This window comes from Phoxinus phoxinus (assembly GCF_949152265.1).
Source record: "Phoxinus phoxinus genome assembly, chromosome: 1".
Classification (NCBI taxonomy): Eukaryota; Metazoa; Chordata; class Actinopteri; order Cypriniformes; family Leuciscidae; genus Phoxinus; species Phoxinus phoxinus.
Window position 1 is genome coordinate 49,599,100 of NC_136876.1, and position 16,961 is coordinate 49,616,060.

Here is a 16,961-nt window from a genome sequence, read left to right on the forward strand (position 1 = left end):
ATCAACATGCATTATCGCGATAGTGCAATAGAATTAAAATCTCTATCGTAGGCTAATTTTGTATCATTTATATTGTATATCGTTTATATCGCCCATTGCTAGCATGTTCACATTAGCAGAAAGCTGACACAAGAGACGGATACATCTCTCTCTCTCTCTCTCTCTCTCTCTCTCTCTTATACAGATTATATAAACAGAATATTTGTTTTTGTTTTGAATAGGATAATTTATCCTATGTATCTATAGATATATTGCTCATGTTTATGTGACAAATATTTGCTGAGTTTTGTTTAATTTTTGTGACGCAGTGCAGAAAAAAGTTCACAGAGATGGCAGAAAACTTCTTGTTTGATTTTGATTGCAAATGGACACAAATGAAAGTAAACTTTTTACAGTTTCGAATGATGTATTGCTGTCTAACCGTATTACCATAAAATACATAAATTAGTATTTAAAGTCATTTGCTGCTATGTGAAAAAATACACCAAAAGGCGCCGGTATGTCTGTCGACCCCAGAGGGTTAATTCTTTTAGATTTTATGGGTAAAAATAGTAGTTTTTTTGTTTTTTTTGTTTTTTATGATAACTTACAATTAGATCCTTAAGATAATTTGTAGCTGATAATTTGCACATTTTACAACACTGTGATTTCATTGAAATCAATCACCAGTAATCACCAGAGGCCACCAGTAGATGAAGCACACTAACATGGTCACTTTCTGTTGTTGTAGATTATCTGGCTGTTTGGTGACAGAGGAAGGTTGTGCTGCTCTGGCATCAGCTCTGAGTTCAAACCCTTCACACCTGAGAGAGCTGGACCTGAGCTACAATCACCCAGGAGAATCAGGACTGAAGCTGCTCTCTGATACTCTCCACCATCTGGACAAACTCAAGTATGTTAAGTAATATAAAAATAATCCTGTCTAGTGTAATTGGTTTTTATTTTTTTAAAGGGTTAGTTTAAATAATGACAGTATTTTCATTTTTTGGTACTCACCCTCATATCGTTTCAAACCCGTACGACTTTCATTCATTTTCAGAGCAGAAATTAAGAATTTTTTTATAAAATCTGAGATATTTCTGTTCCTCCATTGACAGTGCTACCACTTCAACGCTTCTAAAAGTTCATAAAGAGATTGTGAAACTGTTTAGTTTTAGTTTATTCCAAATTTTCTGAAGAGACATGATCGCTTTATATGATTAACCGATTTAATTGACTCTTTTATTCACATATCAATATTCATCAACGCACACATCAGTTATGCTAAACGGATGCTCAAAAATGTTTGCTTGATGTGTGAGAACCAATGAGGGTTATTTTTGTGTTACGCAGCACATTTGAGCTTTGGCAAGAACCAATGAGGTTCATTCTCGTGTGTTACATAGCACATTTGAGCTTCTGCAAGAACAAATGAGGTTCATTCTCGTGTTACACTGCACATTTGAGCTTCCGCAAGAACCAATGAGGTTCATTCTTGTTACGCAGCACGTTTAAGCTTCGACAAGAACCAATGAGGTTCAAGAATGTGTGAAATAAGCAATAGATCTAAGGTTATATAATTAAAATATTGTTTTAATGAAGTTGTCACTCACATGCTGTGTAACAAGGTTATATGTTATGGGAAGGAGGCGGGAACCGGCGAACAATCATCAGATGTTAATAAAGTAAATGAACAAATACAAAAACAAAAGTAAAGACGCCACACATAATAAAACAAAACATCAAATGAAATCCAGGCCTGGCCTCTCTCGATCTCCACTGTCGTCGTTCCTCCTTTTATGCTCCCGCTCCTCCATCAGAGATACGAGACCGGTGCATTGCGCAGATGTCGCTCATTAGTAATCACGCCACCGGCCTCGCGCCATTCTCTCACGGCCGTCGGCCTCGTCCTGTAGGGAATTGAATCACTGTTTTACGGCTGATCAAATTAATCAACCAGTGATCATTTTAATGGGCCATAACTGGGTATTAATTGCTCTGGATATTAATAAACTAAGTATAGTAAACTACCAATGATTAACCAATGATTTCATTCACACCGTGAGCAGGAGCGCCGTGCCAGCAGCAGTGAAGCAGGTCCAGTAAAGTGCAGAGGCTATTTTTGCTGCACTGCTCACGCTCAATTAAAGTGATAGACAAAATAAATATTGTCTGAAGAAAGACAGACAAGGGAGGCTCCGTTCCTGAACTTTTATTCGGATCACAAGGACAACTTTCTCTCTACTCGGCCTTTTCCAAACTCACCGCATTAACCCTATTAACTGCCGGTGCAAAATAAAACGGCAATTTCACAACAATTATAAAGAATCTTTGCGCTACAATATGATTTCCCACAAAAAGTGCTCAAAAGGCACAGAATAAGCTTGTCTAATGTGTTTTAACACGAACTGGAGTATGTCAGAAAAGAAAATGAAGAATTAAAAATATTTATAGAAGATTTACCCATTTAAACTTGTTTTTAAAATGTCAGTTTGGGTGAAAGGATGGTGTATTATAAAAAACTAAAGTAAATTAGCCAAAAAATATGATAGTATAATCCAGGGACGGACTGGGACTAAAAACCGGCCCTGGACTTTGACTAGGCCCGGCCCAAAGCAATCGGCGCGCGGAAACTCGTCAACAACAACAATAACGCCTGGCATGAGTGTCACAAGACTTTAATTGTGGCTCATGATACTATACCATCCAAATTATAGCAATAGCCCTGTGATGTGTTAAAAGCACATTATTCTAGATTAACTTGAATACTACATATAAATGGAGGTCTCAACACACTGCAGTCCTGTATAAAAAACCTCTAGGCTGTGACTGTCTGACTTGGGGCGCTTAAAGTAATTTAAAGTTGAGCTGGAGTGGGTGTCTTTCTCTGCTCTTGGTCTAAGCTCAACCTGAATAAACAAATGATGGAATGGATAAAACAGCATATTATACAATCTATTCCATGCTGTCTTAAAAATAATTTATTACTTAATAATCTTAATTAATTTATGCAGTAATTAATCTTACTGCACAAATAATAATACCACATCTAAATGAAAATACACCATTACAAATGTAACTTCTGTATTCAAAATCTTCAAAGTTTGTAAGCATTAACTGTAACGTTACCAACATTTTTAAAAGTAAAAGCACAACATATTTCTTAATATTAGCTACTGCATGTGGCATTTTACAGCTAAAATGTTGAAGTTTTGCTGTTTTAACTACTGTAATCATTAAAATTTAGCAACCTGAATATCACTTCCTAACATCATCCCTAGCAAGTAGCCTAACTCTCTTTCTCCTCTCATGTTCCATACTTACTTGCCCTGGATCTACCTGTGGAACAGCTCATCTTTCTGTCCTCATCATCACTGGTGGCATGTTGCTGCATAGCTGTCTGGCTCACTTCTTCACTGCTGCTAATATTTAACTGTGAGGTGCTGCTGCTGGCTGTGCTGCTAAATATTTCAGTTAGTTTGCGACATTTAGCGGCTTCTAAATTCCGCAAAAAAAATGTATCTCGCCTTCTCAGCCCCGCCCTTTTCTTTCCGTTTTTTACCCGCGGCCGCGTTAACGGAAAAAAACAGGTGATGACTGCGTGTGTGGCGGGTGGTGGGCCGGCCCGCCGGCCGTCCTGGAGTACCGGCCGTTCTGTGATTCTCCAGATCACACAGATGGCCAGTCCGCCCCTGGTATAATCTTTCTTTTAGTTATTATGTAATACACAGACAGGTAGCCTATATAGGCTTTAGCACTACCCAAATCAAACCCGAGTTTACTGTCTTGTAAACATTTCGAAGTATGACTGAAACGATATGATCTGTCACAGCCACGCCCTCATCATCACTCACTCCATCCTCATCATCACTCGCTCCACCCACTCGTTCACTTTCCCCTGAGTTCTAATCACCTTCACCTGGCCACTTCATCAGTCACACCCTTTATACACCACTCTCACTCACCAGTCATTGTCTGGTCTCGTCAAACACCACTGACATACAGACTCACCTCCGCTACTCACCTCAGAGATTTCTACTTACCTTCCGTGTTCCGTGTCTCCCATCTGCTGTCTTCAACCATCCGTCTGCCTTCCATTGAGAACCCTCGCGAACCCTTTCGCCAGCATCTTCAACCAAGAGACATTGTTTACCATTCAGTTAAGTCTATGTGAACACCATCTTCAAATTATCTACTCACCATTGCATCCCGGATCTGTTGCACCTTGCTCTATAAACTTCTATTCAACTTACCACCTGTCTGCTTCCGTTGTATCCGACTCTGCGAGTCCCATGGCCCGACCGGCGACATACTCAGGCGAGGCGGAGAACTGCAGTGGCTTCCTCCTGCAAGTATCATTATACTTTGAAATGTAACCTCATCTTTTTCCTAACGACTCAGCCCGGGTGGCGTTTATAATATATCTGTTATCTGGCCGCGCTCTCCAATAGGCACATTCCATCTGGAATTCAAACTCACCCATCAATAAATCTCTCTCCAGTTTTCTTCAACATTTCAAGATAGTATTCGGATTATCTGCTGATAAACTGTCCATTCACGATCAACTCTTCAATCTACATCAAGGCTCAAATTCCGTTTGCGACTACGCTCTTCGCTTCCGCACCCTAGCGGCCTCCAGTGACTGGAACGAAACAGCTTTAATTACAGTGTTTCGACGTGGCTTGAGTTTGAGAATCCGTCAGCAAGTGGCCGTTTTTGATGACTCAATGGGTCTCGAAAATCTCATTCAAAAAACCATTCAAGTTTCCCAGCGTTTCTCAGCATGTGAACATCCTGCATCAGCCGCTGTAAGTTCTCCGTTCTCTGCACCATCTGCCGCTCCTCCAGCACCAGAGCCCATGCAAATTGACTCCTCTCGTCTCACTTCAATCGAACGTCAACGAAGGATCCAGCATAACTTGTGCATTTATTGCGCTTCCGATCAACACCTCCTCAGTGGCTGTCCCATTCGACCTCCGCGCACTGCGGTAAGCACCATTCAAGTTCCTCCTAAAATTGAAACTCTCAATCGTACTATGGTTCTACTACTCACCCCTCGTCTTTGTGTCTCAGCGCAAGCCTTACTCGACTCCGGTGCCGAAGGGAACTTCATTTCCACCCAATTACTCCAAAAGTTAAACCTTCGAAAGCTCAGAACGCATCAAGATCTCCGAGTACAAACCATTCAAGGTAAACCTCTGGGTCGAGGAAGAATTCGTCACTTTTCACCCACTGTCACTCTACAGATTGGAGTCAACTGCTGAACTCATCCTGGGACGCCCATGGATGGTACAACACCAACCCTCTGTCAATTGGAGAACTGGAGAGATCTTATGCTGGGGTGAACAGTGCTTTTCTAACTGCTTGTCTTCAATCAAAAAATCATCTTCTTCCTCTACATATAAGATTAACCCATCGTGTCAAGTCAATTCTACCACAGTCGAGAGTCCTGAAGTCCAACATTCTGTGACGATTCCCTCTGAGTATGGGGCGTTCCAGGATGTGTTCAGCAAACAACTAGCGACCCAATTACCACCTCACCGGCCATGGGACTGCGCTATCGACCTGCTACCTGGAGCCACCTTACCCAAAGGCCGTATTTACCCCCTGTCCATCCCGGAGCAGAAGGCCATTGAGGAGTATGTGGAGGAAGCTCTTCATCAGCAGTTCATCCATACATCTACCTCCCCTGCCGCTTCGAGTTTTTTCTTCGTAGGTAAGAAGGATGGAGGCTTGCGGCCATGCATCGACTACAGACACCTGAATTCCCAAACCATCAAGTACAGCTATCCTCTTTCTCTGGTCCCAGCGGCTTTGGAACAGTTGCGTGGGGCCCAAATCTTCTCCAAGTTAGATCTTCGTTCTGCCTACAATCTCATCCGTATTCGGCGGGGTGACGAGTGGAAGACCGCGTTCGTCACTCCCTCCGGCCATTATGAATACCTCGTCATGCCCTTCGGACTGTCCAACGCTCCAGCAGTCTTCCAAGGTTACATGAACGAGATCTTCAGAAACTACCTCAATCAGTTCGTCATAGTGTACATCGACGACATTCTCATCTACTCTTCCTCACTCTCTGAACACCGCAAACACGTCATCCAAGTCCTAGAAAAACTGAGAGAACATCAACTGTACCTTAAACTCGAAAAGTGTGAATTCCATATCCCATCCGTACAGTTCCTGGGTTACATCATTGACCAACATGGAGTACAAATGGACCAGAGGAAGGTGGAAACCATTCACAACTGGCCACAACCCACTTCAGTCAAAGAGCTCCAGCGGATTTTTAGGATTTTCAAACTTCTACAGAAGATTCATCAAGGGTTACAGTCTCATCAGTACTCCGTTAACCTCATCTCTGAAAGGCCGGCCCAAGTCTCTGTCCTTATCCTCAGAAGCCCTCCAAGCATTTCACGAACTCAAGAACGCATTTGCTACAGCCCCAATACTGGTACATCCCAACCCCGATCTTCCTTTCATCGTCGAAGTGGACGCTTCATCTACAGTTGGGGCTGTGTTATCTCAGCGGCAGGGTGAGCCTCCCAAACTCCATCCATGCGCCTTCTTTTCCAAGAAACTGTCCCCGGCGGAGCACAACTATGATGTCGGCAACCGGGAACTCCTGGCTATCAAACTAGCACTGGAAGAGTGGAGGCATTGGCTGGAGGGGGCTAACCACCAATTTGAGGTTATAACAGATCATCGAAACCTTGAGTATCTGAGAGAAGCTAGAAGATTGAATCCTCGTCAGGCCCGCTGGGCACTCTTCTTCACCAGGTTCGACTTCCGTGTCACCTATCGCCCTGGCGGTAAGAATGTCAAAGCAGACGCCTTATCCCGTCTTCACCAATCCTCCTCCGAAGAAAACTCTTCTGAACCTATCCTTCCTCCAACCGTCTTCCTCAACCCCATCATATGGGACATTGATGAGCAAATCTCCCAAGCTAATAATCTCCAACTTGCTCCGCCGGGAGGTCCAGAAGGGCTCATCTTTGTACCACCTCAGCTCCGTACCACCCTTCTGGACTCTGCTCACACCGCTCTGGGCTCTGGACATCCAGGTAGTAGGCGTACCCTCTCGCTCCTCAGTCAACGGTACTGGTGGCCATCCATCTCCCAGGACGTCCCACGTTACATCAGAGGATGCTCAGTCTGTGCTGTTACCAACACTCCCAGAAAGCTCCCTGAGGGTATATTAGTGCCTCTACCCATTCCTCAGCGTCCGTGGTCCCATCTCGGCATTGACTTCATGACTGACCTCCCACGATCCAATGGATACACCTGTGTTTTTGTTGTAGTGGATCGGTTCTCCAAATCATGCAAGTTGATTCCAATGCCCGGACTTCCTACTGCCTTTGAAGCGGCTGAAGCTCTCTTCACCTACGTCTTCCGAAACTTCGGCATCCCTGAAGAAATTGTATCGGACCGAGGACCTCAGTTCATCTCTCGGGTATGGAAGGCTTTCTTCAAACTCCTCAGAGTTACGGTTAATCTATCTTCCGGATATCATCCCCAGACTAACGGTCAGACTGAGCAGAAGATCCAGGAGATTGGACGTTACCTCAGATCCTATTGCCACCAGTACCGAGACAGCTGGAACCAATTCCTCCCCTGGGCTGAATATGCCCAAAACTCCCTTAGACAAAGTACCACTGGACTCACCCCATTCCAATGTGTCTTAGGGTACCAACCTCCTCTTTTCCCTTGGTCAGGTGAACCGTCAGAGGTTCCAGCTGTCGACTATTGGTTCCATCAAAGCGAGAGGGTATGGGACTCAGCTCATGTACACCTTCAGCAGGCAGTGCGGAGACACAAGAGACGAGCCGACCGTCACAGAACCGAACCTCCTCAATACCACCCTGGTCAAAAGGTTTGGCTCTCGACGCGAGACATACGACTCCGCCTGCCCTGCAAAAAGCTGAGTCCTCGATACATCGGACCATTCACTGTGCAGAGGCAGCTCAATGACGTCACTTATCGTCTCAACCTTCCACCTGAGTATAAAATTGCACCATCATTCCATGTATCTCTGTTAAAACCTCACACTGAACCTGTCACTCCTCCCTCCTCAGTTCCTGCCCAGGATGACGTGCCTCCTCCTCCCGTTCCCGTAGAAGAGGAGTCCATCTACCGAGTCCACGACATCTGTGACTCTCGGCGACAAGGTACCCAGTTGGAATACCTGGTCGACTGGGAGGGCTATGGACCTGAGGAACGCTCCTGGGTTCATCGAGATGACATCCTTGACCCTACTCTTCTCACCCAGTTCCATGCTGACCATCCTGACCGTCCTGCACCCCCAGAGGTCGTGGGAGACCTCGTCGCCGTACTCGCCCCTCTTCACAGCCGTCAAGAGCCGCCTCGGGAGGGGAGGGTACTGTCACAGCCACGCTCTCATCATCACTCACTCCATCCTCATCATCACTCACTCCACCCACTCGTTCACTTTCCCCTGAGTTCTAATCACCTTCACCTGGCCACTTCATTAGTCACACCCTTTATATACCACTCTCACTCACCAGTCATTGTCTGGTCTCGTCAAACACCACTGACATACAGACTTACCTCCGCTACTCACCTCAGAGATTTCTACTTACCTTCCGTGTTCCGTGTCTCCCATCTGCTGTCTTCAACCATCCGTCTGCCTTCCATTGAGAACCCTCGCGAACCCTTTCGCCAGCTTCTACAACCAAGAGACATTGTTTACCATTCAGTTAAGTCTATGTGAACACCATCTTCAAATTATCTACCCACCATTGCATCCCAGATCTGTTGCACCTTGCTCAATAAACTTCTATTCAACTTACCACCTGTCTGCTTCCGTTGTATCCGTGACAATCTGAGCAGTTGTGTTTGTTATTCACCATTTACATGAATGTTACACCTCTTCGTGTTAACAAACTTTCAAGTTTATAAAAACAAATACTGTATAGTAAAAATGCTCAGTTATATATAGCTTTGGAGCCGCTGCTGTGACGCTGTACAAACGCTTCCCGTGTGAATACTTGTGTGCGTCTGCAGCTTTAGTAATTATATATTTGGGAAACGGCCGAAATTAGCGCGTGCGCAACAGAACGCCGTTGTATCAGCAGCTGCTGCTTAAAGTCCGTATTATCAGTCATGTACACTCGCTTGGTGCACTGATGATGAAACGCGCAATTGATTTTTTTTTATAGTTTTCATTTGGTAGTTAAAAAACTAAAACATTATTCCAACATGAGGTTTCGTGTCACCGTCAGTCTTTAACATCAGGGCAAAACTAGGTTATGCTGATTAAGACAACTATTCATCGGCATGCACTGACTAGTTCTATGTGGTAGCAACAAAACAAAAAAAAGATTGCGACCAACTAAGAAAGTTGGTAGCACCAGTGCAACCAGTGGAAAAGTTAGTCTGGAGCCCTGCGCTGATTTAAAGTGTACACTATTTATCAGCATGGTAACAAGATTGGCAGTTTAAGTCATTAATCTGTGTAACCACAAATCACTTGTTTGAACTATTCTAATACAAACTAATCTAACATATAAACACACACATGCACACATTGAGATTGCTGAAAGAAAATGAAGAAGAAATGCGTTTTAAGAAAGTGAACAAATGAAATCCCAAATTTCTATAAAATTAAATGGATTGTATTCTTGAAATGGATGTAAACTGTGTTTATGAAAGAAGAGAAAGAAAAAGAAGGAAAGAGACAGAAGAGATTGTGTTCACTAGGAGTGGGAATCTTTTGGAATTGTATTTAATTTATTGTCTTTGAAGCCCTCGATCCTTCTTATATATAAGAGAACCTGCGCCTCGATTGATAATAAATACAACTTGTAGGTGTTTGCTGATTCAACTTCAATTTAAGTTTTGTTGAATTATTATTTTATTTTATTTATGACTTTATTAATCTTTTGGAATCTCATGAGTATAGCCTATTTTTATATCTACATTTTTATTCATAATAAATTAAATTTCCTGCATTTAATTGTTTAGGATATTGTTAATACTAGTTATATTGTTCATATTTGTTCCTCTGGTTCAGTTTTGTCACTTTATTATATTATGTTTTTAAGGGGCTTGTTTAGTTGTTGTTTTTTGTGATATCTGGCAACCCTTCAGTCAGTGCAGCTTTTAATGAAGAGAGGGAAGACAGAAGAAGAGAAGAGAAGACTGAGTAGCAGCTGCTGTTTCTGCACTTATTTAATAATGTAGTTTAAATTATAGGCTACACACCTTATAACCGCATTATTCTTTTACTGAGATGCCGCAGCTCAGCCTTTCATGTTCATCTCTCACAGCGTGAGCGCTCTTTTGCATCATCAAAAATCTCAGTCATTCTCAATATCGTTTACACTGGCACAAAAAAATCTATATTTTACTCACATCTGACACAGATCGGAATTTGTTGCACACTAAACACAAAAATCCGCACGATATAGATTTTTTCTTATCGGATCTCAGCCACTTCCAAATGTGGATTTAAATCAGATACAAATCCGATATCTGGACATCCGAGCTCCGTCTAAACACACATATCTGATTCCCCTTTGAATTTAAGCCACTACAAGGCGAGGACGACATGTTTATTCACAAAGATATATTTTTTTATAGTTTTTTAGACTTTGAAGCTGCATTGAGACGGACATTTGAACCTTCTTTGAACATTGGGATAGATAGTTGCCATTGAAGTCCATTCTGTGTAGAAAAATCCTGGAATGTTTTTCTCAAAAACCTTAATTTATTTTCGACTGAAGAAAGAAGGACATGGATATCTTGGATGACATCGGGGTGAGTAAATGATCAGCACTTAAAAAAAAAAAAAAGTGAACTAATCCTTTAAACAAAACCTAAATTAGGTGCCGTTCGCGCCAAAATACGTGTGGAAAGCCTGCGCGGTCGTGCCGCTTTCTTCTGCTTTCCACAAGCGATTGCGCTCCCGTGGCGTCTGTCGTTGCTATGCAACCATGAACTGCGCTCTCCATGATGACGAGGAACTATCAGCAAAGGATTAATTGATTTCTAGCCCTTGCATTAGCTTTACTACTAGATATATTTATGGAGATGAGAAATAAAAACCCGCTCTGTACAGCTATGATCAGCTGTTCGGCCGAGCTTTCCATGTTGTTGTGCTGCGCTTGCGGAATTCTGAAAAGTTGAGATGTTTTCATCTCGTTGCGGCAGGAGCGCCTGGAAAAAAAATCGTGCATGTTCTAAAAAAGAAATTCAATAAATATTCATACATGTACACTAACATTTACACTCACAGCTCCAATGTTAAAACCTGTAAAATACAAATCTAAAGTTGAATTTAGAGATTTGCACTCTCAAATGATGTCACAAAACGCATGTCCTCGGGAACTAACGTGACTTAACGTGTCTTAACGCATAGACAGTGATATTAAAATAAATAAATGATAACTCCGTACACCATACTAATTAAAAATAGCCTACTATGTACAGTTAAGTGTTTTCCTCCCTTAGAAACCTGGTAGAAACCCCTTAATTAGCTTGAGCCATTAACACAGTAGTATTAAAAGACCAAACTCAGAAAAACTGATGAGTCCAGAATGATGAAATAAAGCAGATTTGTGTGCAGGGTGTCACTTAAAGGTAGGGTAGGTCAGAATTGTCTAAAAAAACTTTTATTCAAATTTGTTTAAACTGTCTTTATATACCATAATTAAAATGCAAGTACTCTGAAATAGAGAGTATAAAAAACTGAGTGGCTCTAGTGTATTTAATCTTCAATAAACACAGCTCATTAATTCCATTCACTCCCACCTAAAAAGAGCCAATAATAGCGGCGGTAGTCATGGCGACGGAGAGTGACAAGCCAATCACTTGTTTCGTCCCGAATAGAATTAATGAGCTGTGTTTTTTGAAGATTAAATACACTACAGTCACTCAATTTTTATACTCTCTTTTTCAAAGTACTTACATTTTAATTATGTATTGGTATATAAAGACAGTTTAAGCCAATTTGAAAAAAAGTTCTTTAGACAATTCTTACCTACACAACCTTTAATTAAGGTTGCGAGAGATTGGAATAGTTAACTTCTCCCTCTGTGTTTATGACAATCTGTGAGTACAAATTTAGTTTTTGCAAATCACCAAATCTGATGCCTGTGTTTTAGTAATAATGTGTTACGAATTTTGTGTTTTAAAAAAAACAAAAACAACTATTGGTTATTAAACCTTAAGCATTTAGTTTGTTTCTTATGGTATTGTGTTCATATTCTGTGCTCAATTAGTTTTCTGTATGCTGTATTAGTATGGTGTTTACTGAGTTCAGTCTTTTAATACCACTGTCTTCTTAATGCATTAAGCAATCGTTAAGCGTTGGATTTCTATGGGAGGAAAACGCTTAACATGTAATTACTGCGTTCATATTCTGGCCTCATCTGCTTTCTGTACATAGTAGGCTTTATTAGTATGGTGTTTGCTGAGTTTGATAATATCATTTATTTATTTTAATATCACTAATGCATTTAGCCACGTTACCGTTTCAGAACATCCCAGAGGACGCGGGTTTCATGACATCATCGTGTACAAAAGAAGTCCCATTTCATTGGTTAGGCGCCAACCAATAAAACGACTCCTTTGCGACTCCTAAGTGCAACTATGTTCTACATGTTTGTGTCAGTCATTATAATTCTATTGAATTAATAGGAAATCATCTGATTTTAATGAGAAAACATGAACTAACGAGTCAGCGTTTTTATGTTTGAATACTGTACATTCTTACAATTAAAACATCCTAAACATTTCTGATTATTAGAGAAAGATTATTATTAGTAGAGAGAGAGAGAGAGAGATGGAGTGTGTGTGTGTGTGTGTGTGTGTGTGTGTGTGTGGGAGAGCGAGAGGGTGTGTGTGTGTGTTTGTGTGTTGAATAGAGAGAGAGAGAGATAGAGTGTGTGTGGGATAGATGGAGAGAGATAGAGAGTGTGTTTGTGTGTGTGTGGGGGATAGAAAGAGATAGAGAGTGTGTGTGTGCGAGTGAGTGAGTGAAAATAAATTCTGATTTGATTCTGATTTTATAAGAAAGTCTTGAATTTATTGATATTAAATATGACTCGTAGGTGTAAACTTAAATTCAAGTTTTATTGAATTATTATTTTTCAATCTAATGTTACTGTTAATCAATTTATAATATCTAAATATTTTATAAAAGCAAAAAGCCCCTTGAAGGAGCGGAGTAAATCCCCCTTCTCTGTTCTACATCCTCTGTAAAACACGGTTTCAAGGGGATTATTGCTTTAATAAAACGGTTACTCCATAAAAATATTAATTTAAAGTTTTATTTTATTCATAATATAAACACTATATTATAAACACTATAACACATAAAATAAACACTATATAAACACTATATTATTTTATTCATAAAATAAAAACCAGCAACAAAAAATATATAACGTTATTACCACATTTATTCCTCCGCCAAGCAATGTAGTTCCAAAGAGGTTGCTAAGCAACACATGCAGCAACAAAGAATCACAAATGGCAGTTGCGCAGTAACACTAATGTAATGCGGTCACAGGTGTGTGTTTGTGTAACACTAGTGTAATGCGGTCACAGGTGTGTGTTTGTGTAACACTAGTGTAATGTTACAGGTGTGTGTTTGTGTAACACTAATGTAATGTGGTCACAGGAGTGTGTTTGTGTAACACTAGTGTAATGCGGTCATAGGTGTGTGTTTGTGTAACACTAGTGTAATGTCACAGGTGTGTGTTTGTGTAACACTAATGTAATGCGGTCACAGGTGTGTGTTTGTGTAACACTAGTGTAATGTTACAGGTGTGTGTTTGTGTAACACTAATGTAATGTGGTCACAGGAGTGTGTTTGTGTAACACTAGTGTAATGCGGTCATAGGTGTGTGTTTGTGTAACACTAGTGTAATGTCACAGGTGTGTGTTTTTTGTAACACTAATGTAATGTGGTCACAGGTGTGTGTTTGTGTAACACTAGTGTAATGTCACAGGTGTGTGTTTGTGTAACACTAGTGTAATGCGGTCACAGGAGTGTGTTTGTGTAACACTAGTGTAATGCGGTCAAAGGTGTGTGTTTGTGTAACACTAATGTAATGCGGCCACAGGTGTGTGTTTGTGTAACACTAGTGTAATGTCACAGGTGTGTGTTTGTGTAACACTAGTGTAATGCGGTCACAGGAGTGTGTTTGTGTAACACTAATGTAATGCGGTCATAGGTGTGTGTTTGTGTAACACTAGTGTAATGTCACAGGTGTGTGTTTGTGTAACACTAATGTAATGCGCTCACAGGTGTGTGTTTGTGTAACACTAGTGTAATGTCACAGGTGTGTGTTTGTGTAACACTAGTGTAATGTCACAGGTGTGTGTTTGTGTAACACTAATGTAATGCGGTCACAGGTGTGTGTTTGTGTAACACTAATGTAATGCGGTCACAGGAGTGTGTTTGTGTAACACTAATGTAATGCGGTCACAGGTGTGTGTTTGTGTAACACTAATGTAATGCGGTCACAGGTGTGTGTTTGTGTAACACTAATGTAATGCGGTCGCAGGTGTGTGTTTGTGTAACACTAATGTAGTGCGGTCACAGGTGTGTGTTTGTGTAACACTAGTGTAATGTGGTCACAGGTGTGTGTTTGTGTAACACTAATGTAATGCGGTCACAGGAGTGTGTTTGTGTAACACTAATGTAATGCGGTCACAGGTGTGTGTTTGTGTAACACTAATGTAATGCGGTCACAGGTGTGTGTTTGTGTAACACTAATGTAATGCGGTCGCAGGTGTGTGTTTGTGTAACACTAATGTAGTGCGGTCACAGGTGTGTGTTTGTGTAACACTAGTGTAATGTGGTCACAGGTGTGTGTTTGTGTAACACTAATGTAATGCGGTCACAGGTAATGTAATGCGGTCACAGGTGTGTGTTTGTGTAACACTAGTGTAATGCGGTCACAGGTGTGTGTTTGTGTAACACTAGTGTAATGTCACAGGTGTGTGTTTGTGTAACACTAATGTAGTGCGGTCACAGGTGTGTGTTTGTGTAACACTAATGTAATGCGGTCGCAGGTGTGTGTGTGTGTATGTGTGTGTGTGTTTGTGTAACACTAATGTAGTGCGGTCACAGGTAATGTAATGCGGTCACAGGTGTGTGTTTGTGTAACACTAGTGTAATGTCACAGGTGTGTGTTTGTGTAACACTAATGTAGTGCGGTCGCAGGTGTGTGTTTGTGTAACACTAATGTAATGCGGTCGCAGGTGTGTGTTTGTGTAACACTAATGTAGTGCGGTCACAGGTGTGTGTTTGTGTAACACTAGTGTAATGTGGTCACAGGTGTGTGTTTGTGTAACACTAATGTAATGCGGTCACAGGTCATGTAATGCGGTCACAGGTGTGTGTTTGTGTAACACTAGTGTAATGCGGTCACAGGTGTGTGTTTGTGTAACACTAATGTAATGCGGTCGCAGGTGTGTGTTTGTGTAACACTAATGTAATGCGGTCGCAGGTGTGTGTTTGTGTAACACTAATGTAATGCGGTCACAGGTAATGTAATGCGGTCACAGGTGTGTGTTTGTGTAACACTAATGTAATGCGGTCACAGGTAATGTAATGCGGTCACAGGTGTGTGTTTGTGTAACACTAGTGTAATGCGGTCACAGGTGTGTGTTTGTGTAACACTAATGTAATGCGGTCACAGGTAATGTAATGCGGTCACAGGTGTGTGTTTGTGTAACACTAGTGTAATGCGGTCACAGGTGTGTGTTTGTGTAACACTAATGTAATGCGGTCACAGGTAATGTAATGCGGTCACAGGTGTGTGTTTGTGTAACACTAGTGTAATGTCACAGGTGTGTGTTTGTGTAACACTAATGTAGTGCGGTCGCAGGTGTGTGTTTGTGTAACACTAATGTAATGCGGTCGCAGGTGTGTGTTTGTGTAACACTAGTGTAATGCGGTCACAGGTGTGTGTTTGTGTAACACTAGTGTAATGTCACAGGTGTGTGTTTGTGTAACACTAATGTAGTGCGGTCGCAGGTGTGTGTTTGTGTAACACTAATGTAGTGCGGTCACAGGTGTGTGTTTGTGTAACACTAGTGTAATGTGGTCACAGGTGTGTGTTTGTGTAACACTAATGTAATGCGGTCGCAGGTGTGTGTTTGTGTAACACTAATGTAATGTGGTCACAGGTGTGTGCTTGTGTAACACTAATGTAATGCGGTCGCAGATGTGTGTTTGTGTAACACTAGTGTAATGTGGTCACAGGTGTGTGTTTGTGTAACACTAGTGTAATGTGGTCACAGGTGTGTGTTTGTGTAACACTAATGTAATGCGGTCGCAGGTGTGTGTTTGTGTAACACTAATGTAATGTGGTCACAGGTGTGTGCTTGTGTAACACTAATGTAATGTGGTCACAGGTGTGTGTTTGTGTAACACTAATGTAATGCGGTCGCAGGTGTGTGTTTGTGTAACACTAGTGTAATGCGGTCACAGGTGTGTGTTTGTGTAACACTAATGTAATGTGGTCACAGGTGTGTGTTTGTGTAACACTAGTGTAATGCGGTCACAGGTGTGTGTTTGTGTAACACTAGTGTAATGCGGTCACAGGTGTGTGTGTGTGTTTGTGTAACACTAATGTAATGCGGTCACAGGTGTGTGTGTGTGTGTGTGTGTGTGTGTTTGTGTAACACTAATGTAATACGGTCACAGGTGTGTGTGTTTGTGTAACAATAATGTAATGCAGTCACAGGTGTGTGTGTGTGTTTGTGTAACACTAATGTAATGCGGTCACAGGTGTGTGTGTGTGTGTGTGTGTGTGTTTGTGTAACACTAATGTAATGCGGTCACAGGTGTGTGTGTTTGTGTAACATGTAATGCAGTCACAGGTGTGTGTGTTTGTGTAACACTAATGTAATGCGGTCACAGGTGTGTGTGTGTGTGTTACACTGATGTAATACGGTCGCAGGTGTGTGTTTGTGTAACATGATGTAATGAGAGAAAGAGATAGAGA

General features: G+C 41.5%; 1 protein-coding gene across 1 annotated transcript in view; it reads left to right on the plus strand.

The window, feature by feature from the left end:
- Positions 1-16,961, plus strand: part of LOC307010370 (uncharacterized protein) — a gene marked incomplete at its 5' end in the record, with an annotated part of 64,253 nt that overhangs the window by 38,607 nt on the left and 8,685 nt on the right. Inside the window, one exon of the mRNA XM_079634985.1 lies at positions 731-892. Within this exon, the coding sequence (XP_079491111.1) occupies positions 731-892 (162 nt within the window). The remainder of the gene's footprint in view (positions 1-730; positions 893-16,961) is intronic.